This window comes from Sorex fumeus, unplaced genomic scaffold (assembly GCF_029834395.1).
Source record: "Sorex fumeus unplaced genomic scaffold, SorFum_2.1 ptg000038l, whole genome shotgun sequence".
Taxonomy (NCBI): Eukaryota; Metazoa; Chordata; class Mammalia; order Eulipotyphla; family Soricidae; genus Sorex; species Sorex fumeus.
The window spans coordinates 13,470,455-13,494,977 of NW_026606095.1; the positions used below are offsets into that span (position 1 = coordinate 13,470,455).

Consider the following 24,523-nt stretch of genomic DNA (forward strand, 5'->3'; position numbering starts at 1 on the left):
GAGAGATAATCCAGTGGGGAGGGTGCTTGCCTTGCAAGTGGCCTACCCAAGTTCAGTTCTCTGCACCACATACTGTCACCCGAGCCCCCCGCCAAGAGGCATCCCTGAGCACAGCTGGGTGTGGCCCAAAACACAGACCAATAAAGGGCACCCTGCCTGTCCCTGTTTTCTGCCTGAAGTTCTGTTTCCATCCACTGAAACGCTATCAGAGGATCTGACTGGACACCCAGCCTGATGCGCATTCAAATTCAGCTATTGGGCTGGAGCGATAGCACAGCGGGTAGAGCATTTGCCTTGCACTTGGCCAACTCGGGTTCAATTCCCAGCATCCCATATGATCCCCTGAGCTCCGCCAGGAGTAATTCCTGAATGCAAAGCCAGGAGTAACCCCTGTGCATTGCTGGGTGTGACCCAAAGAGCAAAAAAAAAAAAAAAAATCAAATTCAGCTGTTATGTTTGCTCCCGTTTTTATGTCTACCACCCGAGAAAGACTTCATCACTGCAGAGGGCACTCAAGAGTCTGCAGCACCCTTGGGTCATGTGGAGGGCACGTCCTCCAGTGCCTACACCCACTATTCCCTAAGCCCCCCTTGTGTCTGCCCACTCAGACCAGCCTGCAGAGAGCTGCAGAACAGACTGTGGCTATACTGGGCAGCAGCTGCCCAGGAGGAAGGGAGGAAGAACATTCGAGGATTTCTGTTTGGCCATCCAGGTGACCGCCCGCGAACCATACACGCCGGTCATGGTCACTTCTGTTTGTCTGCTCTCCCTACACAAAGGCAGAGTATTTGCTGCCTTTGGGGTCCATTTGGGCCCCTCTGCCCTCATTGTTCACACACACACACACACACACACACACACACACACACACACACTCCAGCCACTCCGGGATGCAGTGAGTCTCCCTCATTGGGACGCCACACCAAGCAGAAATTTCCATGGTGCCCCAATGCCGGCAGAGGCTGAGCCCCGGGCTTGGGTCTTCCCATCCACACCGGGTTGACCTTCCGTTCTGTGGGTCTAACTGTCACCTCCTGTCACTCGCATGGCACCAGCTCTGTCCTCGAACTGAATATTGCTTCTGGGATTTATACTTGGGGGTTTGAAGAGATGCCGTTTCCTTCATTTACACAGAATGTACAGGTCGATTTGTGAAGCAGGAGAGGAGGGTTGGCACTGCGGTCCGGCCAGCTGCGCTTTACTGAACGTGAGCAGAAATCAAAAAGACGTTGGCTCAGAGACGGCACGGTCCCCATGTGCAGACTGCCCGCGCTAGGCCCCCAGGGAATAAAAATAAACTCAGACCTTGACCTTGAGAAATATGCATTCTGAAACAGCAGCCGAGAAGAAGTGTCTAGATAACAGTTAAGCAAAGGTGGGCTGAGGACTTAAAGTCTTTTCCATCCCCCACAATAGCAGGTGTGTCTGAATGCAGAATTGGAAGACATCCTCCATTTTTTTTCCCTTTGTGTGGGGTTGGAGCGATAGCACAGCGGGTAGGGCGTTCGCCTAACAAGCGGCCAACATGGTCGACCCGAGTTCGATTCCTCCGCCCCTCTCGGAGAGCCCGGCAAGCTACCGAGAGTATTCGATATGCCAGACACAGTAACAACAAAGTCTCCAATAGAGACGTTACTGGGCCCACTCGAGCAAATCGACGATCAACGGGAGGGCCTTTACCTTTACCTTTTTTGTTTATTTATGGGTGCAGGGTTGCGGGGGGAGCGGCATACCTGACTGTGTTCAGGGTATGGCTCTGTAGTCAGGGATCACCCCTGGTGGGATTCAGGGGACCACATGGGGTGCCAGGGCTCAAACTTTGGTTGGCCGCATGCTATGCACAGTATCTCCCCACTGTCTCTCCATTACCTCTTTATTTCTTTAGGTAGGGGGCTTGGGAGGTTTTATGTTTTGGTTGGTTTGCGGACCACCCCTGGTAATGCTCAGGACTTACTCCTGGCTCTGTGCTCAAGGGATCACTCCTGGCAGGGCTCAGGGCACCATATGGAGTATCAGGAATTGAACACTGGTTGTCAGCATGCGATGCAAGAACCTTACCGACTGTAAGCCACCGTGTTGTCTCTCCAGCCCCTGGGTTGGGTATTTCTTAATTTTTGGTCTTCCCTCATGGCTTTTCTCTGCATTTGCCCATTTTCATTTTCAGTAGAAGTGGCACCCGTCCAGGAAGTGGCCGCATAACTCAGAAGTGCACTGGAACATGGTTCTTGACATCCACTGAGCATGTACTCAGTCTCCCTCCGCTGTCAGCAGCCCATGAAGGGGTAAAGGGCCCAGGGGTCTGTTTCCTCATCCTCCAGGAGACTGTGATGAGCACTGTGGTGTGGAAGCCACTGCCAGTTCCTATGGAGCAGAGCAGGGGAGGACATCCAGCCTTAGAGACGGTCACTGGCCTCCAGCCAATGCACCAGTCACGCCCAGGGAGTTTCACCCATAGGAACTGATTGGCAGAAAGCTTGAGCTTTCTTGAGACTCTTGCTTTGGGGCATGTGCTGCCAGTTTCCTTAGGAAGTGCTCCAGGAGATCTGTCCCAGGAAGGCTGACTTCACTTTGTGTTAGTAGAAACTCCCATCACAGTTTCCTTCCATTTATTTGTGTATTTTGGATCTGGGGCCTCATCCCAACAGTGCTCAGGGTTTACTCTTGCCTCTGTGCTCAAGGTCCCCGTCCCCACTTCCTCAGGATCCTGTGCAGTGCCCGGGATTGAGTTGGGGTTGGTCACGTGCAAGGCAAACGCCTCAACCCCTGTGCTCTCTCCAGCCTCGCCCCCATCACCCTTTGAACACAGAAAACGTCATCACCGTGGGATGCTTGGTGAAGTCTCCTGGCTGGGATTGTGTGGAATGAGGGAGAAACTACTAGAACAGTGCCCCAGATAGAGCCCCCCGCTTCCTGACATAGGCCCCATGGGAGACCTGCTCCTGACCGCCAGCAGTGCTCACTCACTCGTCCTTTGTGCGACACTGTGTCACTTTGTCTCCCCTCCCCCTGCCTCACTCTCTGCTCCTCCACCAGAAGACAGACTGGCCACCTGTCATCACGCAGACTGTGCTGTGTTGTCTCCATTCTCTCTGTGCTCATGAGACTCCTGCCATTTGCTCACAAACGGTGTTGGGGCTATTTTCGGTAAACGTTCATTGTCAAGCGTTTTTATGTCTGTCTTCCCTCGCCTGTCCCCAAAGATCAGGTTGTTCAACCCTTTTTCTGTTTTGTTCGTGGGGACACACCCAGCTGGACTCCGAGCTTACTCCTGGCTCTGTGCTCAGGGGTCAGTCCTGGTGGTGCTCAGGGGGCCCTAGGTGGTGCTGGGATTCATTCAAACCTGGGTCATACAAGCCCCTGTGCAAAACAAACCCCTGACGCCCCTGTCCTGTCCCTTCAGCCCTTTTCAATCCTTGTATAAAAAGTTTTCTTTAAGTGCAAAACCAAACCAAACACTATCCTCCCACTGTTCATCAATTTGCTCGAGCGGGCTCAGTAACGTCTCCATTTTTTTGAGACTTGTTGTTACTGTGTTTGGCATATTGAATATGCCACGGATAGCTTGCCAGGCTTTGCCGTGTGGGCGAGATACTCTCAGTAGCTTGCCAGGCTCTCCGAGAGGGGCGGAGGAATCGAACCTGGCTCGGCCAGGCTGGTTGCGTGCACGGCAAACGCCCTACCACTGTCCTATCGCTCCAGCCCTCATTTCATTGTAGATAGAACAGAAATATCTGTAGGTCAGGAACGCCCTCAAGTTGATGTCATTTCCCATCAACTTGAAGAACCTCTGTGGTCCATGAAGAGACCATTGTCACATAGATCAGGGCCTTGTCATGGGAGAGATGAAGAATCCCATAATGTAAGTAAATGAACCTGCCTCCATTGCCCAATTCATGGCGTGTAGAAGGAGAGGTTCGATCTCTATTCTGCAACTTTAACAGCTGTGCAACTTGGCCTCGTTGTACCTTGGTTTCTCCTTTTGAGCCATGAGGGTAATGTAGGGCCTGTCTGGCAGGGCAGTTGCAGGGTTTTGCATGGGTTGATGTGAGCCCATTAGAGGGATGCTGACACGGAAGCAGAGCCCAGGCAGTATCAGCCGGGGAAGGAACCTGGAGTAGCTGAGACTCTCCAGCCTTGGGTTGTGACAGCACTGATTGCCCAGGGTGCATGGTAGACGAATGTCTGCATGGAGGAGACATGCCCTGTGTTCCCTGTACATGGCTGCTGGGCAGAGAGCCAGACTCCATCCCGTGAGACGCAAGCATTTCCACGGGCAGCCCATTCCTTGCTTCCAAACGTGCGCTGGCCTCACACCCCGTTTCTCTTGGAACCTCTGTCCCTACATCACTTGTTCTGGCTTCAGCCGCCTCAGCATGGCTGACATATGTCGACTCTTTTTGCTATTGTTTGGGCCTCAGAAGCAGCGCTTGGGAAGTCTAGGGGTCCCATTGGTGGTTCTTGGCCAGCCAGGCCTTAGATTCCGCTCATGGGCTCGAGGATGTGGTGCTGTTTCCGTCCTGCAGTGCCTGGGCCACCCTGATGGTGCCAGAGGTCTCCAGGGTTGCACCCACAGCTCTGCACCCTCACCTCCTAAGGCTCATGAGCACTGCGTAGGACTAAAAATTGATCCCAGGTGTAAGTGTCCCAACCAGTCTGCTTTCTTTCTCCCAGCCCGGCTCTTTACATTTTTAATTATAAATGTTGTCAGGGCACTTGGATGTACTCAGTGATTTAAAAATGGCCTCGCTCCGAATCACAGAATGCTCAGGAATGTCCTTGCAGAATGCCTTGCATGAAACTCAGTTTCCCTTTTTGGGGGTTCTCTTCCTCACCACCTGCTCCAGAATCTGTCCCTTCCAGGGTTTATCGGCTGGTAGACAGACTTCTCTGAAAGAATGTTTTCAGAGGTTGAAGACATAAAGGTTAGGTGTTTGCCTCGAATGCACTCAGCCCAGGTTCAATTTCTGGTACCCTGTGGGGTCCCTCAGCACTGCCAGGTGTGATCACTGAGCTCAGAGCCAGGAGTAAGCCCTGAGTACTGTCAGATGTGACCCAAAACAAACAAACAAACAAAAAACCACCAACAATAACAAAATATTTTCAGATCACTGTGCCCTGAAGAGAAGAATTTATTATTATTTTTTTAATGAATCACCTTGAGATATAGTTGCAAAGCTTTCATGATTGAGGTTCAGTCATACAATGATGGAACACCCATCCCTCCACCAGTAATGTCCCCAGTATTCCTCCTGCCATTTGCTTATAATTGGATGGACATGAAGAGTATCATACTAAGTGAAATGAATCAGAAAGAGAGGAACAGAAATAGAATGACTGCACTCAAGAGAAGGATTTTTGACTAACACTAGGTCTTGGGATCCAGGGCAGCAGAAATTCCTCTCTTGTGGTTGTGTTGTGTCAGGGGCAGTGGTAGTAAGAACCCCCATGGGGGCATGGTAGGATTCCTGAGCACTCATCTGTCCTGAGGACCAGGACTGGTCCAGTTCAGCTGCTCTGCAGAAGGACTCTCAAATTGCACGTGGCCAGTGGCAGTGTGGCAGCGGAGGGCCACATCTGTGTCTCGGGCCATGCTGAAGAGAGCACCATTCCAGCGTGCAGAATTTTCTAGAGCCACCTGCTCCCCAGGAGTTCAGCAGCGCCCATAAGCACTGTGGGCTGGGGCTGTTTGGTTTCCTGGGTGCACCAGAGATGAGCTCTTTAGGCCGTGGGGGGCAGAGGGGGGTGGAGGCAGCTGACGCATCCAGTTTCTCTTCAGTGAGTGAGTACGGGGTGTGATGTGTGGCGGTCACTAATGAACAGAGGAGGGCATCCGCAGGTGAGTACAGAGGAGTGTCAGCCATCATTTCTTCCTGCTCCCACCCCTGTCACTGCAGCAGTGTTCTTCGTTGGGCCACTGACTACCCATTCCTCGTACAAGACCTGTCAGACAGAGCCAAGAAATAAGATCCTAACCTTGGTCAAATTGCAGTGACATAACTGCAACACAGATGCAGAGGTTCTAGTGCATCAGAACTGATGCAGAGATCTTTGAGTATATTTATTATATCCTCCAAACATATCAACTTTCTCGTTTTACAGATGAGGGGGAAACTGAGGCACGCAACTCTTATTAATCGAAAGACTCCAAATCCAGGAACGAAAACTCAGCAGATCCAGGGTTTAATTTTATATGATCTAGTCCCCAAATATCTACCGTTGCCAATTGTACCAATTTCATTTATACAGAAGAAAAGAGAGAGCATTGATACCTGTTCTTGCTAGGGGAAGGACTATGGTCATGTTACACAAACTGAAGGCAGAAAGTATGAGTAGAGCTAAGATAACAATGAAGAGATCACATCAGCTGGGAGATGTCATCGTCTTCAGTGTTTCTGTCCCTTATAACAGAGTCATAAACTAAAAACATACGAACAGAACCAAAGGGAGAAGCAGACAAGTCACTACAGCTCTAGTATTTAACACATCTCCCTCCGTAAAGAGTAGAACAGCAAACAGAATAGCAAGAATGCTGAAGGTTTGAATCGCCAAATTAGTTGACTTTACCTGTGTTAACAGAACATCATTTCAGCAGCCTCCAAGTGTACCTTTGACATCCACGTAACCAACAAGCCAGCCCTTATAAGCTAAGATTAAGCAGTTTCCGAAGGATTTGAAAATCAGAGCCTGTTCTCTGACCGCAGTAGAATTATTTAGAAATTAATCATGAAAAGATACCTTTAAAAGAATATATATATATAATATTATGCCAATTCCTGACTGACCCAAAATCCAAAAAAGAAATCACCATAAAAGTTAGTCACTGTCTTCAGTGAAGCACTACTAAAATTGTAATGTATCAAATTGTGGGATGTTCAGCCCCAAGAGAACTTCTATTTCAAAACTTTGGTTTTGAAATAGAAAAAAAATCTGAATTTTCATAATTCAAGCGTCCATCGCAAGAAGCTAAAAAAGAAATCAGCAAATTAAACCTGAAGAAAGCGGAAGGGAATCAATACAGAGGCTGAGTTTAGTGAAATAGAAAATTACAGGAAATCAATCAAGGAAATCAACAGAACCCAAATCGTTCTTTGGCACGATCAGCTGCAGTTCAGTGTCATGGAAGTTTAGCACTTCAGTTTCTTATCTTCCTCTTCCTGCCCTGCCTGCTTACTGAATTTCAAGATAGGAAATTGGCCCCAGACTGATTTTTTTAAGCCAGAGCTCCACCCACCAAAATGCCTGATATCCTGATCAATATTAGTTTGTCGATTCCTTTTTGACTTTTGAGTCTCTGCAAATTCTTTTCTAACTGTTCTCCTGTCTCTGTTTGTTCCATGCTAAGCAGATGGCCCAGAAATTAGCCAAAAGCAGGAAGAAGGTGCAGTAAAAACGATTTCATCAGCTTGGTGTTATGCCTGTTCTTTTCATTTATTTACATTCTGCCTTTTTATGATTTCGTGTTTTTGTTTTCTGCATCCAGCAAGTTTTTGTTCCGATTTCTTTTTGAACCGCCCCATAAGCCAACGTTTTCCAAAACTCAGTTGCCCACCCTGGCCGTTTTTCTGTTGCTCATGAGTCATTTCACTGCAGAGGAATGGCAGGGAGCAGATTGGAGATGCTACATGAACCATCCAGGAGTGTGGAAGTCCCCCCACCTGTTTCAGGAGCAGTGACACTGCAGGGACCTGGGTTAGCTTATTCACAGACATGACTGATTTTCTGGATTGTCAGATTGCTGGATGCAAAAAAGAAAACTCGCTAATAACCACGTGTACGCGGAGTTAAGTCCTGAGTAAATCAGACGGGCGTGCTTTTTAGGGTTGTAAAGCTTCTAGGCGCACTTATGGGCTTGCTTCCTGGGGACATGGAGGCCTCGGGGCGCTTTCTTAGTGGGTGGCTTCAGGAGGGCCTACTTGCTTCTGTGTGCTGTCGCAGAACACTGAGACCTCTTACCAGAACTGCATTCAGATGACTTCACCTCTCTGCTAACAAACGGCCCCATCGCAGAAACTCTTGACTTGCCTAAGTTTCTGGGGCAGGCGTCTGTGACCCTTGGGTCTTCCATCTCTTGGGCTCCAAAACCCATGTAGAAAACCATTCCCCAATGGAGTACATCCCACTGCAGTGAGTTAACTACTTCTGCAGGGAAAGAAGGAAGGGGTTGAGGGGGTCCCGATTCCCAGCCCTTGTGTCCTGGAGATGCTGTTCCCCATGTTTCTCTCTTTTGTGTGGTACCCCCAACCTCAGCCAGTCTAATTGCCCCCCCCCCGAGTCTGCATGGCTGTTCTGGTGACTGTGTCCACGCCTCTGTGTGTGAGCTAACCTTGCTCCCGTGTACCCGAGGCTGATTTTGAACTTCCCCTTGGTGCCTCTTTTCTTCTCAGGCTCCTGAAGGCGAGTCTCAGCCCATGACCGAGGTGGATCTCTTCATTTCTACCCAGAGAATCAAAGTGTTGAACGCCGACACGCAGGTACCAGCAGCACCCACCTTGCCCTGTGTGTGCTGCTTGGCGTCGTGGCAGTGCAGAGCCATACCACTGCCTGTGGGTGGGTGTCCCGGGGGCTGGCCCGCCTCCCTGCAGGTCAGAAGATCACGTCCGCCCACCTGTTCTGCTGGGGGTCTTGGGGAGGATCCGGTGGAGAAGACTGAGGGTGACATTTTTCCTTCAAGATCAAAGTAAGAGGCAGTTGCCTCAAACCACTGGGGATGTTGTTGTACATTTTTGTCAGAGACCAATATGAGTTGAGAGACATGCCCCAAGCCCAGGTAGGGGCATATTCACTGCCAGAAGGGTCTGTCTGCTCTGTGAGCCCCAGATCCCCCTGCACGTGGACCCAGAGGATGGGGGGGGGTAGTAGGGGACAGGATCTTCTCTTCAGGGTCAGTAGATGCACTACTAGAATCGCCTCCTTCCTCCTTCTGGGCCCAGGAGACGATGATGGACCACCCTCTGAGGACCATCTCCTACATCGCCGACATCGGCAACATCGTGGTGCTGATGGCCCGCCGGCGCATGCCACGTTCCAACTCCCAGGAGAACGTGGAGGCGTCGCACCCGTCCCAGGACAGCAAGAGGCAGTACAAGATGATCTGCCATGTGTTCGAGTCTGAGGATGTAAGGGCTATTCCCCTTGCCTCCCTCTGCTGTCCTGAGTCCCTGGGGTGTGTGTATGTGTGTGTGTGTGTGTGTGTGGGTGGGTGTGTGTGGGTGTGTGTGTTTGTGTGTGTGTTGGGGGCACAGGGGGCTGGAGTCTCCATCTCTCAGAACCTGAAAAGGTCCCCTTGTGCATGAAATGAGTGTTTGTTGAGCACACCCTGTGCTGTCCTAGTGCCCAGGTCATCAGTGAGCTGAGTCATTTAGATGAACATCTTGAGGGTGGCAGGGATGGATAGAACATGAAAACAGGAGTTGTCCTTAATAGACATTAGGAAGTGGGACATTAGGGCTGGAGCGATAGCACAACAGTAGGGCATTTGCCTTGCATGCAGCCAACTGGCCGACCTGAGTTCGATTCCTCTGCCCCTCTCGGAGAGCCCGGCAAGCTACCGAGAGTATCTCGCCCACACGGCAGGGCCTGGCAAGCTCCCCGTGATGTATTCGATATGCCAAACACAGTAACAACACAGTCTCCAATGGAGACGTTACTGGGCCCACTCGAGCAAATCGATGATCAACGGGAGAGCCTTTGCTTTTACTTTACTTTAGGAAGTGGGAAGTACAACAGGAGAAAGTAAAATGGAAATGAAAAGGTTTAAAGGGGTGATGCCTTGATCACCCTTGGCCCCAAAGTATAGGGAGGTGAGGGAAAGATAGAATGTGAAGGGAGGGAGGAGAGATCAGTGAGAAGCAATAGGAGGTAGGGGCCAAGGGGACTCAGGTACTTTAGTGGGGTTACGGAATCATAGAGATAAATATCCAAACCATAGGGTTAACAACACTGAAATCATGAGACCCAGATTTAACAACTGAACATCAAAAGGTGCCCGTCAGGAAGGCAGACTGGAACTGGAGGCGGGGATGGGGTAGGAGAAGGAACCCAGGAACACTGGTGGAGGGATCAGTGTTGGAGCATTGTATATCTAAAAACCAACTAGGAACAACTTTTTAATAAAATATGAAAAAGTAAAAGTAAAACGAGGTTAGAGGATAGAGCACAGATGCCCAAACTTACATGGTTTCATCCCACCCTTTCGGAAAAAAAAAAAATCAGTGCCACTCCCTTACAAATTTTCTTTCCTTTTCAAAAAAAAATTTTTTATTTTTTTGCTTTTTGGGTCACACCCAGCGATGCACAGGGGTTCCTCCTGGCTCTGCACTCAGGAGTTACTCCTGGAGGTGCTCAGGGGACCATATGGGATGCTGGGAACTGAACCCGGGTCAGCGGCGTGCAAGGCAAATGCTCTACCCGCTGTGCTATCGCTCCAGCCCCTCTTTTTCAAATTTTTTAAATTAAAATAATTTATTGCAAAGTGGTAAGATATAATGAATATACAGTGTGGTGTGCTTTTACTTTTATTCCCCCTTGGGTTTTTTTTTTGGGGGGGTGCCATTCCCAGCAGTGCTCGGGTCTTACTTCTGGTTTCGTGCTCAGAGATCACTCCTGGTGGTGCTCAGGGGACCATATGTGGTACCAAGGATTCAACCCGGATAAGCTGTGTGCAAGGCCAGTGCTTTCCCCACTCTATGATTTCTCCAGCCTGGAAGTCTCCCCTTTTGGAAAAAAAATGTTCACAAAATACTCAAAGCATTTTACTCTAAAAGTAGCACAGAGGTGAAATGAAGGGAAGGCAGGTGGGGATAGAATTGTACTGAGTACAAGATTTAATATGCCAGTGCTTGGGCCAGCCATTCCAGAAGGAATGATGGAAGCATCCGACGTTTACTTTCATCAGTAAGTTTGGGTACGAGAACACAGTCTTGAGCTGAATGTTGTAAACACTCCGTGCAAGGTGGTGAGTTGAGAGGTAGACGAGAGCACAGGTGGACAGAAGCACTAACACGCACACATACACACACGCACACACATGAGCACACGCGCTCACACACGAACACACATAGAGTCACCCTGCGAGGCAGTAGATTTGCAGTGTTGTGACTCCATACCAAGAACATTAGCAGATTCGTTCGCAGGCAGCTATTTTCCCACCTCTAGGAAAGGCCAGCCCCGGGTGAGCCCAGGCACACCTGTCTGAGCACTGCTTTCCAGGTCACACCTGGGTGCAGCTGGACACACACTGGGCCCCTGGGCAGCCAAGGAAGAATCCAGCCAAATTTAAGAGGACACGAACCTCAGAGAGCAGCACAAAGAAACAGCCAGAAAATAGCCAGTTAGAGGGACTGGAAAGCTAGAACAGCGTAGAAACCAAGTGTCCCGCACCAGGCTGACCTGGGTTGGATCCCTAGTACCCCGCATGGCCCCCAGAGCAGCATCAGGAGTTATCCCTGAGCACAGAGCCAGGAGTAAACCCAAAGCACCATCATGTGTGGCCCCCAAACCAAATTAGTTTCTTTAAAAAGAGCTGATCCTGGACTCAGAGGACACAGCCTTTCTGTGTGCACAGATGCCCGGGCATAAGTTGAAAATTGTGCAGGAAATAGAATGACTTCGTGTCATATTGTTGGACTCGCCTTGCTTGGCAGGAAGCCCTGCACCTCCATGCCCCATGCCAGTGATTCCCTAGTGCTGAGTCTGAAAATGGTCTCTAGAGAGCAGGAGCGCCCGTGGAGAACACCAGGCTGCTGCCCAACTGGCCCTGAAGGGGCCCCGCCATCTGTCTGTCCATCCTGCTGACCCTCGCACTCTGTGTCCAGGCCCAGCTGATCGCACAGTCCATCGGCCAGGCATTTAGCGTGGCGTACCAGGAGTTCCTCAGGGCCAATGGCATCAACCCCGAAGATCTCAGCCAGAAGGAGTACAGTGACCTGCTCAACACCCAGGACATGTACAACGACGACCTGATCCACTTCTCCAAGTCAGAGAACTGCAAAGATGTGAGTGTGCAGAGCTTCACAGGCCGCTGTCCCCAAGGACAGGATTTTAATGTGTTTTTTGGGGATTGCAGTTCAGGGAACATGTTGACACAAGCACCTAAGGTCGTGTGTTGTGGGGTTTGTTTTTGTTTGGGGGCTACGTCCAGTTATGCTCAGGACTTACTCCTGGCTCTGCACTCAGGAATCACTCCTGGGGGCACTCAGGGGCCCGGGTCTCAGACCTAGGTCAGTTGCGTGCAAGCTGCGTGCACCATCACTGGCAAATATTTCTTCACGTCAATAGACACTTATGTGCTCCAATACTTAGCACAGGGCAGCTGTGGCCTGATGAAACCATTCCCAACCCAGGGCCTCTCCTCTGGGCCACTCAAACTCCCTGCTGGAACCTTCCCTGCCAACCCCCATCCTGGGTCGCAGCATCCCGTTCACATGTGGATGCCTTTACCCCCAGTATGTTAGAAATTGTCCTTACTTAGAAATGAATCTTGTTTTTCTTTTATCCAGTGCAGGGAACCAGCCCCAGGCCTCATGCACACAAGGCGTGTGCTTCATTCATCACTGAGATACACTGAGCTCTGGGCCCCACAGGGCCCACAAACGCTCCATCTCCCAAGCTCCACTTCTGTCTTCCTATGAATGCACAGAGATCTCACGGTGGCGCTACCCTGAGCATCTGTTTTTTTTCCCCCTTCATCTATGCTGGCATAGAAATGTTTCTCTTGCATATTTACTTTCAACTCAAGAATCTGAGTATTAGAATGTGTAAAGCACCATATAATTTGGTGAGGGTGAGTGTGTGTGTGTGTGTGTGTGTGTGTGTGTGTGTGTGTGTGAACTTATGCATAGAATCTGGAAGCGCATTCTGGAAGCCAGAACGTGCCACCAAAACTTCCACCCACACAGCTTCTTCCCTTCTGCACTGAGGGACAAGAGGAGGAAGTAAATACATAAATAGATAAATAGCTCAAAAGCCTGGTTCCCCTCATGGTGGCATTGTCAAGCCTGCTGCTGTGAAATTATATCTGCACAAAAGGGCAGGAGTCCCTGTTGTCATTCCTTAACCATGGACGAAGGAGAAGACAGGCCTAGCCCAGGTCTGGAGCATCAGGGAAATAGTCAGGACAGGGGAGAGATGGGAAGACACTTTGATTTCTAGGCCTCACGCCCAAAGAGTGCAGATTCGGACGTTCTTCTAAGTGTCTTTCTCCCGCCAGGTCTTCATCGAGAAACAGAAGGGGGAAATCCTGGGCGTGGTGATCGTGGAGTCAGGCTGGGGGTCCATCCTGCCCACCGTGATCATCGCCAACATGATGCACGGCGGGCCTGCCGAGAAGTCGGGAAAACTCAACATCGGGGACCAGATCATGTCCATCAACGGCACCAGCCTAGTGGGCCTGCCGCTGTCCACCTGCCAGAGCATTATTAAGGTATGTGGGAGTGGGGGAGACCAGCTCCTCAGGTTGCCCTGCGATGACACTGAGGTTGACTGTGGTTTCTCACTGATATTCATGGGCAGACTCGGTGCCATGCAGAGAAGGCTGCCACATACTCATTGCCACGTATAGTGGAGGAAGCAGATGCAGAAGACTGGCTCTGGGGTTGCTTCTACCAGGCAACTCAGAGCTTCCCTGAGATCATTTTCACTTGAGGGGTGTTGGGCTCAACAGTGTTGGGCTCCGGGAACCACACCCTCCACTCCTGAACCCTCCCAGGCATCTCTGCTCCATTGCCACGGTCCTTCCTCCCAAGCCCAGTGCTTTCTCCCCTCAGCCCCATAATCCAGACACCCCCTTCCAAGTGGTTGACAGTGCTCAGCTGATGTGCCAGCCCTTGGGTAAGTCCCAGAGAGGCTCTCAATCAAGAACACCTTTCCCCCTTAGAGCAATCTTCGTTGAGTCAGGGAGGTTATCTTAGCCCATGTTGGTCACCGCACACACCAGCGCCATTGAGGGGAGGAAACTGGGGTGTAGCCTGAGCAGGATTGTTCCCTCCACTCCAGCTGATGATTTTGCATGAAGCTAAGAAGAACTGCTTAAAGAAAAGCCCATGATGAAAAGAAATTAGACGTTCTTCTTAGAAATGAGGCATCACTGTGCCATCTGCACTGGCCTATACAGTCTATACAGTCCATCCCTGGCTGTGCTCAGGGCTGACTATGGCTCTGTGCTCACAGATCACTCCTGGTGGTGCTTGGGGGATCATTAAGGGCTCTGGAGATTAAACTGGGGTCAGTTACATGCCAGGCAAGCATCCTACCTGCTGTACTACCTCTCCAGCCCTCCATAAGCAATCTTTAGGACACATTGGAGCCTGCTGACTACCTAGACGTCAGCTCGAATATACTCCACAACCTCTACCATGGCTGTAGACCTCACGCGCTCTGTACCCAGCTGTGTCACTGCAGGCAGGGTTGCTGGGATCTTGTCACTGTTTCCTCCAGGTTTCCAGAAAAAAAATTGTGGGCTTGAACATCACTCTGTGTGTATGTGTGTGTGTATGTGTGTGTGCGTGCATGCATGTGTGTGTGTATATTGGGGATATGTGTGGATGAGAATTCATTTAGTAGTTACTCAACACACACATTCAAACACACAGAGACACACAGAGTTTTCTCTAAACAAAAGAAAATCATAAAACCAACATGCCTTGAGGGGCTGGAGCAACAGCACAGCAGGTAGGGCATTTGCCTTGCATGCGGCCGACCCGGGTCCTATTCCCAGCACCCCATATGGTCCCCTGAGCACCGTCAGTGGTAATTCCTGAGTGCAGAGCCCTGTGCATCTCTGGGTATGATCCAAAAAGCAAAAAAAAAAAAAAAAAGAAAAAAACAACATGTTTGTCCACAGACCGGGGCTGGGCGGTAAAGGGGTGTGTGTGTGTGTGTGTGTGTGTGTGTGTGTGTATGTGTGTGTGTGTGTAGAGCATAAAAGTGGGTACCTCACTTTAATGAAATAGATCAAACTTCATTTCCTCTGAGATTCTCACTTGCAGAAAGAGTCATCTTTGATTTCATCTAATTTCTTTTTTTTTTTTTTTGCTTTTTGGGTCACACCTGGCATTGCACAGGGGTTGCTCCTGGCTCGTGGACTCAGGAATTACTCCTCCCCGTGTTCAGAGGACCATATGACCATATGGGATGCTGGGAATCGAACCCGGGTCGACCGTGTGCAAGGCAAACACCCTACCCACAGTGCTATCGCTCCAGCCCCATGATTTCCCCTAATTTTTTGGTTACATTTTGCTTACACTTAAGATAATTCCACCTCTTGCTTGGCATCCATTAAAGATTGGATTAAGGGCTCTACCTCGAACCAGCCAGTGTGTCCATTCAGGTGGATTTCCTTGAGCCGCTGTAGGGAGAGCTGAATGGTGGGGGCCAAACAGATGTGGGCAAGGATCTGATGGCAGATGTTCTCTGCACCCTAACCCCCAAGAGCTGCATTAAGGTGGGATGCTGTGAGCTGAGCGGGTTTTGTCCCTGGTTTCGAAGGTGGGTGGTGAAGGAGGAGACCTGGGTCAGGGCAGAAAGGCAAGTGGCTTTTGGGGCTCTGCTTATATTGCTGGGGAGGGGAAGGCCAGGCTTGACCTGGTCACGTGGGTGGGCCCAAGTGACAGTGTGCAGAGGCCAGCGTTGGGGAGACCACCCCTGGTGGTCATCTCACTCTCGCTTGCCAATGTTCACGGGGCCCCTCCTACACCAGTAAGCAAGTTCCCCTTCTCTTCCTTTCTCCTCCTCTTCCCTCTTACATCCTTCAGTTTCGGGAAGCACCCAACAGTGCTCAGGGACAATTCCTAGCTTTCTGCCCAGGTATGACCCCTGGCAGTGCTCCAGGGAATCATGTGGAGCCGGGATGTGAACCAGGGTTGCGGCCACCACAGCTGCAAGCAAGTCAAGTGCCTTTACCCACTAGGCTGCTTCTCCAGCCTTGAGTGAGCAGCTTCCAATGCCCTGTGCCCATATGATAAATGACGCAGGGTGGTGGGAACCAGCAGCATGTTAAATATGATATGCATATGATTGCCAGCATATTAAACATGAAACGGACCCCAAAGAGTGTGGTCTTGTAGAGAGGCAGAAACTGAAAGAACCGGGGACTAACAGCAGTGGTGTCCCTGTGACTCTGGAGGGTTCTTAGTTTGTGGGTTCACTTGGAGAGCCTCTGTGGCAGCTTTCTGTGGGGTGGATATTGTCCTCTCATTGTCTGAGGTAGAAAACTGAGACCCAGGGGCTAGAGTGATAGCACAGCAGTAGGGCATTTGCCTTGCACGTGGCCAACCTGGGTTCGATTCCCAGAATCCCATATGGTCCCCTGAGCACCACCAGGAGTAATTCCTGAGTGCAGAGCCAGGAGTAACCCCTGAGCATTGCCTGGTGTGACCTAAAAAGCAAAAAAAAAAAAAAAAAAAAAAACTGGGACCCAGAAAAACAGTATCAACCAAGGTCATACCAAAGTCAGACAATCTAGCTACCAGATGTGATTCCAGCGGAATGCACAGTCAAAGATTAGCTTCTAGGCCCTTGAACCCTAGGTGTATGGTTCTCAGATGAGGACAACTAGTGCCCCAGGGGACACTGGTCATTTCAGGGATAGTTTGAGTTTTTCCAACTAGGGTGGAAGAGATGTTCCTGGGACCCAATGGGCAGTGGCCAGGGATGCTGCCATATGCCCAGGGTGACCAGGAGGTCTTTTCTAACAAAGGGGCAGCCACACCCCTTATGGGCAATGCAGAGATGGGTTGGTCAGCGAGGGGTCCAGAGCTGAGATGAGCTCATGCAGGAGAAAGAGAGGGATCCCCCAGGGAAGGGAAATCAGATCAGGGAGAGTTAATCAGGTCTGGAAGCAATAGGAGGAGGTGGGGGAACTTGCCTTAGGCAGGCTGGGGTCTGCATGAGACTCTAACATGGTGTGAGGAGGCCCATCAGTACTTGCCATGCACCTTTTCTACCTCTCCCTGTCTCGCAATACCAACTTTTTTTTTTACAGTTGTAGACTTACAAATTTTTGTGCTTGGGTTTCAATTATACAATGATCAAATACCCATCCCTCCACCAGTGCCAATTTCCCACCACCACGGATCCCAGTATTCCTCCCACCCCCCATCCCCCCATCCCATCCTGCCTCTGTGGCAGGGCATTCCCTTTTGTTCTCTCTCTCCTTTTTGGTGTTGTGGTTTGCAAAAGAGGCTTTGAGTGGCAATCATGTTTGGTCTATAGTCTACTTTCCGCATGCTTCTCCCATCCTGGGAGGATCCTCCCAACACCCTTTATTTGGTGCTCCCTCCTCTATCTGAGCTCCCTTTTCTCCTAGCATGTGTGGCTGGGGAACATAAAGTAACAAAATAGGAGAGTAACACCCAAGAATGGCCGAGATTAGTACCAGGAATTTTGCTCCAGCTTCTTTTTTTGTTTTTGTTTTGTTTTAGAGTCCCACTTGGTGATACTCCTGGCTCTGCACTCAGGAATCACACCTAGCAGGCTCCGGGGACCGTAGGGGTTGCTGGGGATTGACTGTGTTCAGGAGACAAATTCCCTACCTACCCAACTGCACTATCTTTCTGTTCCTGAAAGGCCCCAGTTTCTTTAATTTAGGGGCAGTGACACCTTACTATGGGTCCCCTGACTGAAGGTAGGAGCCATGAAAAATTTGGCAAAAGCCAAAAGGCTTCAGGACATGCACAAAAATAAATTCAGACTCAACTCGGTATAAGGAATCCCAGGTATTTTAGCAGTGCTTGCTCCCTGTTTCGTTTTCTGGGTGAAAAGAGGCTGCAGGGCCGAGAACCAGCACAGTGGTCAAGCCTTGGATGTGGCTGACCCTGGTTTGAATCTCAGGCCCCACAGATGGGCCCCACGGACACTACGAGGAGTCCTTTGCGAGCACCGACTCAGGAACATTTCCCAAGCAACCAAAACAAACCCCCGTGCCATCTCTCTGGCCCCACCATAAACGTTTTATTTATATAACATTTATTTAATTAAAGAACTGTGATCGACAGAGTCATTGATAATTGGGTTGTAGGTGTACAGTGTTTTGACACCAGTCCTGCCACTGTGTCAGCTTCCCCGACAGACACCTTTCAGAGTTCTGGGGTGTAGTTTAGATCTCACGATGGCAGTGGCGTTGCGTTTGTGCTTCAGACGTGTGGCTCTGTGCAGCTGTAGGGAGATATGAAATCATGCACTTAGCTGCAGCCTGATTGGGTGATACCGGGTCGAATGAAGTTAGCCAGAAGGACAGACACACGATGATCTCACTTCTCTGTGTTCATAGAATGTAATGAGGGAGAGAGTCTTCAATTAGCCTTGACCCCAAAGTATAGGGAGGAGAAGGGAGAAAAGAGAGAGAAATCAAGGAGTGGGGAAGGAGAAGAGAAAGGGAAGTAATGGAGGAACATGGGATGGGTCAGGAATCTCACTCCACTTCTGGGCCTCTACCCCCAGGGCCAAAAAAATCATTCAAAAGGTCACATGCACACGATTATTCATTGCAGCACTCAGTACAGCAGCTGAGATAGAAATCAACCGAGGTGTCTACTGACAGGTGAAGGGATTGAAAAGATGTGGCATGGAATCCTATCCAATAAGCATTTGAGATGAATGTTTAGGAAAATGTGATATGGATTAGGAAGATATGAATGATTAGGAATGTGAGTGATTTAGGAAGACACGATTAGAATGATTAGAAAGATCTGAATGGATTAGGAAGATGTGGTGTGGAATACTTTTCAAAAGGAGGGGAGGGGGCTGGAGTGATAGCACATAGGGTAGGGCGTTTGCCTTGCATGCAGCCAACCCGAATTTGATTCCTAGCATCCCAAATGGTCCCCTGAGCACCACCAAGAGTGATTCCTGAGTGCAGAGCCAGGAGTAACTCCTGAGCATCGCTGGGTGTGATCCAAAAAGAAGGGGAAAAAAAGGAGGGGAGTGGGGGGGAAGGGAAAGGGTGGGGGGGCTTCCAGTGGAAAATCTCTGGAGCCAAGCTCCAGACAGGAAGTAGGTGTGAGGGTCTTCGAGGGAGACCCGAGGGCAGTGCTGATGCCTCCTGCAGTGAGCACAGGGCACTCCTCAGTCTGCAGAATGCACAGGAGGAGGAGGGCAGGCTCTGAATGTCGACCACTCTCTGTCTAGGCAGTTTCCTAAGGGGGAGGTGGCTTGTTTGCGGGAGTGGCTGACCTTTGCTGTCTGTGGGGTCCCTGTGGAATCAGAGCATAAAAAAGGCCAAGTGGCAATGGAAGAGCTGTTAACTGATGGGGCCAAGGCCAGCAGTGCCTTCACGGTGGTCCCCAGAACAGAAGCTCTCACCAAATCAGCCCTGTCAGCCCGGTATCCTCGTGCCAGGGACGTGCGGCTTTGTGGTTGGGCCACTGTGTGGCTGGCCCTGGGCATGGCTGGGTGGAGTCTCAGTGCTGGTTCTAGGCGGAATTGTCCATGCCTAATGGAGATCCATCATGGGACTTGTCTAGAGGGTGGCGAAGTTTGTAGCCACACACCCCCCCTTCTTAGTCCGCACCTGAGGAGTACCTCCTCTGTAGTGCTTGAACTTCACACTAGTCTTGCTTGGCTCATGGCTGCGTGGCCACCTTGGCACTGGATTGTAGCAAAAGTCGTGCTCTGCACACTTACATTTAAATGACTTTCTGCAAGATGAGGCAGGAGAAATCATACCGAGGGCCCTTGTCTTGCGCACAGCAGGCCCCGGAGGGCCCATCTCAGCATCCCATAGGGTCTCCTGGGCGTCTCCAGGAGTGACCCCTAAGCACAGAGCCAGGAGTCAGCCCTGAGCTCTGCCGGCTCCCGAACCAAAAATAAATAATCAGGGGCTGGAGCGATGGCACAGTGGGTAGGGCGTTTGCCTTGCACGCAGCCGACCCAGGTTCGATCCCCAGCATCCCATATGGTCCCCCGAGCACCGCCAGGAGTGATTCCTGAGTGCATGAGCCAGAAGTGGCCCCTGTGCATCACCGGGTGTGACCCAAAAAAAGCAATAAATAAATAAATAAATAAGTAATCAATGAGTTACCCAGGGGCTCAGGCCTCCTTGGGACGCACCGACTTGCCACTTCTCCTTCTTGCCACTTTACCGGACATCGGCCTTTTTCTGCCTCTAGAAGAAAGAGACCATGTTCCTGAGTCCTGAATCCTGGGCTGTTTCCATGGCAGCCCTTCCCAGCTCTTCTTTCCCCTCTCATCACCCCCGATGCATGAGTCGGTAGACAGAGCTTATCAGCTGCCTGCCTGTTCAGCCTGTTCAGACGCCTCCAATACTACCCTCTAGGAGATCGGTTTGGGGATTGTTTTTCTTTCCTTCACTCTCCCTGCCATGGGGGCATCATGGTTCTGCTTCTCCGTTGCCATGGAGACTCCCTGGCTTTTCCCCCACTCCACCCCTCCATATTGCTTTATCTGCTGCACCCGTCCACCCAGTGCCATGGAGGTGGGATGGCTATTTATTTCATAGGCACCTCCAATGAAGTGGCAGCTCAGAAGTACACGTTAACGGACCCCAACTATGGCTTGAGTGAGGAGGCCATGCGAAGGCAGGGTATAGGTCGGGATTCATATCATTCTAGAACTGCTTCCACCAAGAAGCGGGTCAGGCAGCTAGGGTCAGTTCACCCAGAGGAGGGACTCCTTTGGAGCAGAATGGAAGTGGATAGCATCCTCCTCCTTCTTGGAGCCATGTCATGACAAACTGCATGGTCGCACCTTTCCTTCCAGCTGGGTGGCCTTCGAGGTCAGGGGTATCCAGGACCAAGAGATCAGCTGTGGGGCTTGAGCCCGCAGCTGTGAATTCTGTATCCAGAGTAAAAAAAAATGCAAGAAGAGTACTTGCTGGAGTGATGAGTTCTTTGGAGAACGGGCTGGTTTCCCATTTGTTTCATTGTCCTGAAAGGTCCCGTAATCAAGCACACCAGGACAGAGATTTGGCGGGAAAACAAGATCTTTCTTTACACTGGCAGCCCACTGCTAGACAAAGCACCTGAAACTATCTATGGTCCAGGGACCAGGGCTTCCCAGAGCACTTACGTAGAGCATCGGTAGGACTTGTGATTTATTATCTAGCATGAACTGGGCAGTCCTATCATTGGAGTGACCCTATGGCAGCAGGTATAGCCGTGACATCAGATAAGGAGTCACCACATCAAGGGAAGTTGAGAAATAGTCAAGGTTGTTTAAGGCAGGTAAAAGGGAGCTCCCTGAAATGGGCCCGGGGCGCAGGGACGGAGTGTCTTCTGGTGCTGAGTTAACAGCATGCGCAAACCATCACACACATTACAGTTTTGCTTTGGGTGATAGAAATCTCCTGCTTCCTCCCTCTTTCCAGCCCAAGTGCCCACGTGGCCTCCCTTTCCCAGAAGGAAGAGGCATTGCCCAGACGTCGCTCCAGCCAGGCCTGCCCAGGCTGCTGATGGTCAGGTGTCCTGCTTGCTCGGGGAAGCCTGCCTTTTCGGAGTGAGCTCCCCTCACCTGGGGTGCTGCTCTGTTCTTACAGCCCCGGGGTGCCCATCTCCTCCTGACCCCTCTCTCCCACGGCAGGGTTTGAAGAACCAGGCTCGGGTCAAGCTGAACATCGTGAGGTGTCCCCCGGTGACCACTGTGCTCATCAGGAGACCAGACCTTCGCTACCAGCTGGGCTTCAGCGTCCAGAATGGAATCGTGAGTCCCTCCCTACACGCTTCTCCCCGAGTCTGTTGCAAATGAAGCCTGCTTTTGGGGGGCTCTCCTTATTGGTTGTGAGGCCATTGTTCCTGGTAAGAATCCAGTCAGGGAGAGACAGAGTCCCCCAGCTCAACCCCCAGCATCATGTGCACCCTTCCCCCCGAATCTGCCCGCACCACTAGGCACCTAGCTCTGGTGACCCCTGAGCATGGCTGGGCCCGACCAGTCCCAGGAGTGGCCCTTGTGAAAATCAGCTGTGGGCTGGAGATATGGCAGTGTACTTGCCCTGCCTGGGGGTTGGGAGGCTGGGCTCTGTGCCCAGACACACACACACACACACACACACACACACACACACAACACCATACCACACACACACCTCCCAATTTCTGTTCCATCTCTGTTTTCTATACCTATGAGCCTGGAATGCAGATAATAATAGCTTCAGTGTGGACGGGCTGGTGGTAACGGGGTGGGGGTGGATGGATGGGGGCACGCAGTGACATCACGCCCGATGTCACTGGTCACTATGACATTCCAGGCAAGCTGTAGGGACCCAGTGCTCACAGAGCTGGACCATCCTCAGAATTCAGGGTGCCCTGAGACCCAGCAGGGTGTGGGCTTCCCCGTGACAGACGTGACCGAGGGCCTCACGCGAGCTTTACAGCACGCTATTTCCTGTGAACAGAAAAGAGGGAATTGCCCAAATCCTAACCACAGGAGTGCCTCCAAGAAGAGGGTGCTGGCACTTTTCTGTCATCCTTCCACCACCCCCTGCCGAGCTCCACCCCTCCCCCTCCCCCTCCGGCCCCGTGGGAGCTGGTCCTCTTTTAGGGGGTGACTCTCCTCTGGCTCCCCAGATCTGCAGCCTCATGCGAGGAGGCATCGCCGAGAGAGGAGGGGTCCGCGTGGGCCATCGGATCATCGAGATCAACGGGCAGAGCGTGGTGGCCACCCCCCACGAGAAGATCGTCCACATCCTCTCCAATGCCGTGGGGGAGGTAGGATGGGGCCAGCGTCCCGGGAAACTGCGGGGATGGAGCCTGCCCTGCCACTGCGGGCCTGCCCGGGTGCCCTGAAAATGCCCTTTCTAGTCCTTGAACCCCCACCAAGCCCAGAACATTCTGGCTGCCACCCACCCCTGAAGGGTTCTCTCAGCACAGCTCTGGGGAACACAGGCCCAGTCCCTCTGGTGGTCAGCTGGCCATCCGTCCCAGTGGCTGTCTGCCACGGCTGACCAGGCTCTCTTGCTGTGACCGATTCATCTTTCCAAGTACATCTGGGCCATTGAAGCCTTAGATTCGAGTGTGATCCACAGATCTACCTCCAGCGGCAGCTGCCTGACTTGCGTGTGTATGTTGGGGGGCAGGGGGTGCTCACCTAGGTCCTGAGAGCTCATTAGAGCTGGGGGTCCCCTCACCTGCCCCACGAGGGAGTGGGCGTGGGAGTCCACAGACAACACAGTTAACAGAGTTCTTTGTGGACGGGGCCAGAAGGACCGTTAAGGCTCTTGCCGTGCCTGTCCCAGTTTGATATCCAAGTGGTTCCCAGAGCTCCAGCCAGGAGTGAGCCCTGAACAAACAGAGCCAGGAATACGCCCTGAGCACCCCCAGGTATGGCCCAAAGACAGTCACTGTCACTGTCCTCCCATTGTTCCTGGATTTGCTCAAGCGGGCCCAGTAACATGGTGAGACTTGCTACTATGTTTGGCATATCGAATCCGACCCAAAGAAAGAAGAAAAAAATATATATTGTGTGTGGAATAAAAGAACAGAGCAAGAGGGGCATCCAAGAAAATAAATATTACCTAGAGTCGTGGTTCCGCTTCCATCACCCCAACATTTTCTTTTTTTTGGGGGGGGGGTCACACCCTGCGGTGCTCAGGAGTTATTCCTGGCTCTGCTCTCAGGGACCTCTCCTGGCATTGCTCATGGGATGCTGGAGATAAAACCCGGGTCCGCCGTGTGCAAGTCAAGCACCACACCCGCTGTCCGGTCACGCGGGTCCCCATCGCCCCTTTCCCAAGCCCCCCCATCCCACACCGGGCCCTCCGTGGAGAGCACGGTGCAGGAGGAGGGGTTTCTGGGGCTGCCTCCCTGGCCCCCCGCCCCTGCCCTCACCCCCGCCCCCTTGTTCTTTCTGCCCCCAGATCCACATGAAGACGATGCCCGCTGCCATGTACCGGCTGCTGACGGCGCAGGAGCAGCCCGTGTACATCTGAGGCGCGCCGCAGCCGGGGCGGCATGCATGGAGGGCTGTCCTCACTCGTGGTTGTGTTTCTCGTGCTGCATCTGTGTGCCCACTGCGACATTCCCCTCTCGCGCGGGAGCTCCGAGTCCCCGCAAGAAGGAAAAGAAGAAGAAGCCGCCCGGGGACCCCGCTACGCGCGCTGCTGCGCTCAGGGTCTTGCAGGCGCTCTGCAGGCGCGGCGGCTCTTCCTCATCCCTGGGGGACGGGAAAGGGCGACCGTTCACCCGGTTGCCGCCCAGGGCCCTCCGGAAGGGCCCTTCGAAGTCCTGAGGAAGGGTGGACACTGTCCGAGGAGGGGGGGTTGGGGGATCGCCCTCCCAGAGGGGCGGAGGGCGCCCGGAGCGGGGAGGAAGCGGGTTCCCGGTGCGTCACCGACACCTGATGATGCTGGAGAGCAGGTTGGTTGCAGGGTGCAGGTAGAGGTAGGAGACCCCCGCCCCGGGGAAGCTCTGCCCTGCCCTGCCCTGCCCTGCCCTGCCCTGCCCTGCCCTGCCCTGCCGTGGTGTGCTGGGGCCCGATTGCTTCCACCCAGAGTTTCTGAGCCAACTCTATGCCTAGAGCGAGTTTTCCTTTCAACGTCTGTAAGTCTTCCAGTGTGAGTCTCTTCCTTCACCGGAGA

At 51.8% G+C, this 24,523-nt stretch overlaps 1 protein-coding gene across 1 annotated transcript in view; it reads left to right on the plus strand.

Moving 5' to 3' along the window:
• APBA1 (amyloid beta precursor protein binding family A member 1) overlaps window positions 1-24,006 on the plus strand; it is a 71,035-nt gene extending 47,029 nt beyond the window's left edge. The window contains exons 5-12 of the mRNA XM_056118746.1: window positions 7,346-7,378; window positions 8,385-8,471; window positions 8,931-9,116; window positions 11,814-11,993; window positions 13,208-13,420; window positions 21,532-21,651; window positions 22,515-22,655; window positions 23,804-24,006. Of these exons, the coding sequence (XP_055974721.1) occupies window positions 7,346-7,378; window positions 8,385-8,471; window positions 8,931-9,116; window positions 11,814-11,993; window positions 13,208-13,420; window positions 21,532-21,651; window positions 22,515-22,655; window positions 23,804-23,875 (1,032 nt within the window). The 3' untranslated portion in view covers window positions 23,876-24,006. The remainder of the gene's footprint in view (window positions 1-7,345; window positions 7,379-8,384; window positions 8,472-8,930; window positions 9,117-11,813; window positions 11,994-13,207; window positions 13,421-21,531; window positions 21,652-22,514; window positions 22,656-23,803) is intronic.
• Window positions 24,007-24,523: the final 517 nt, after the last annotated feature.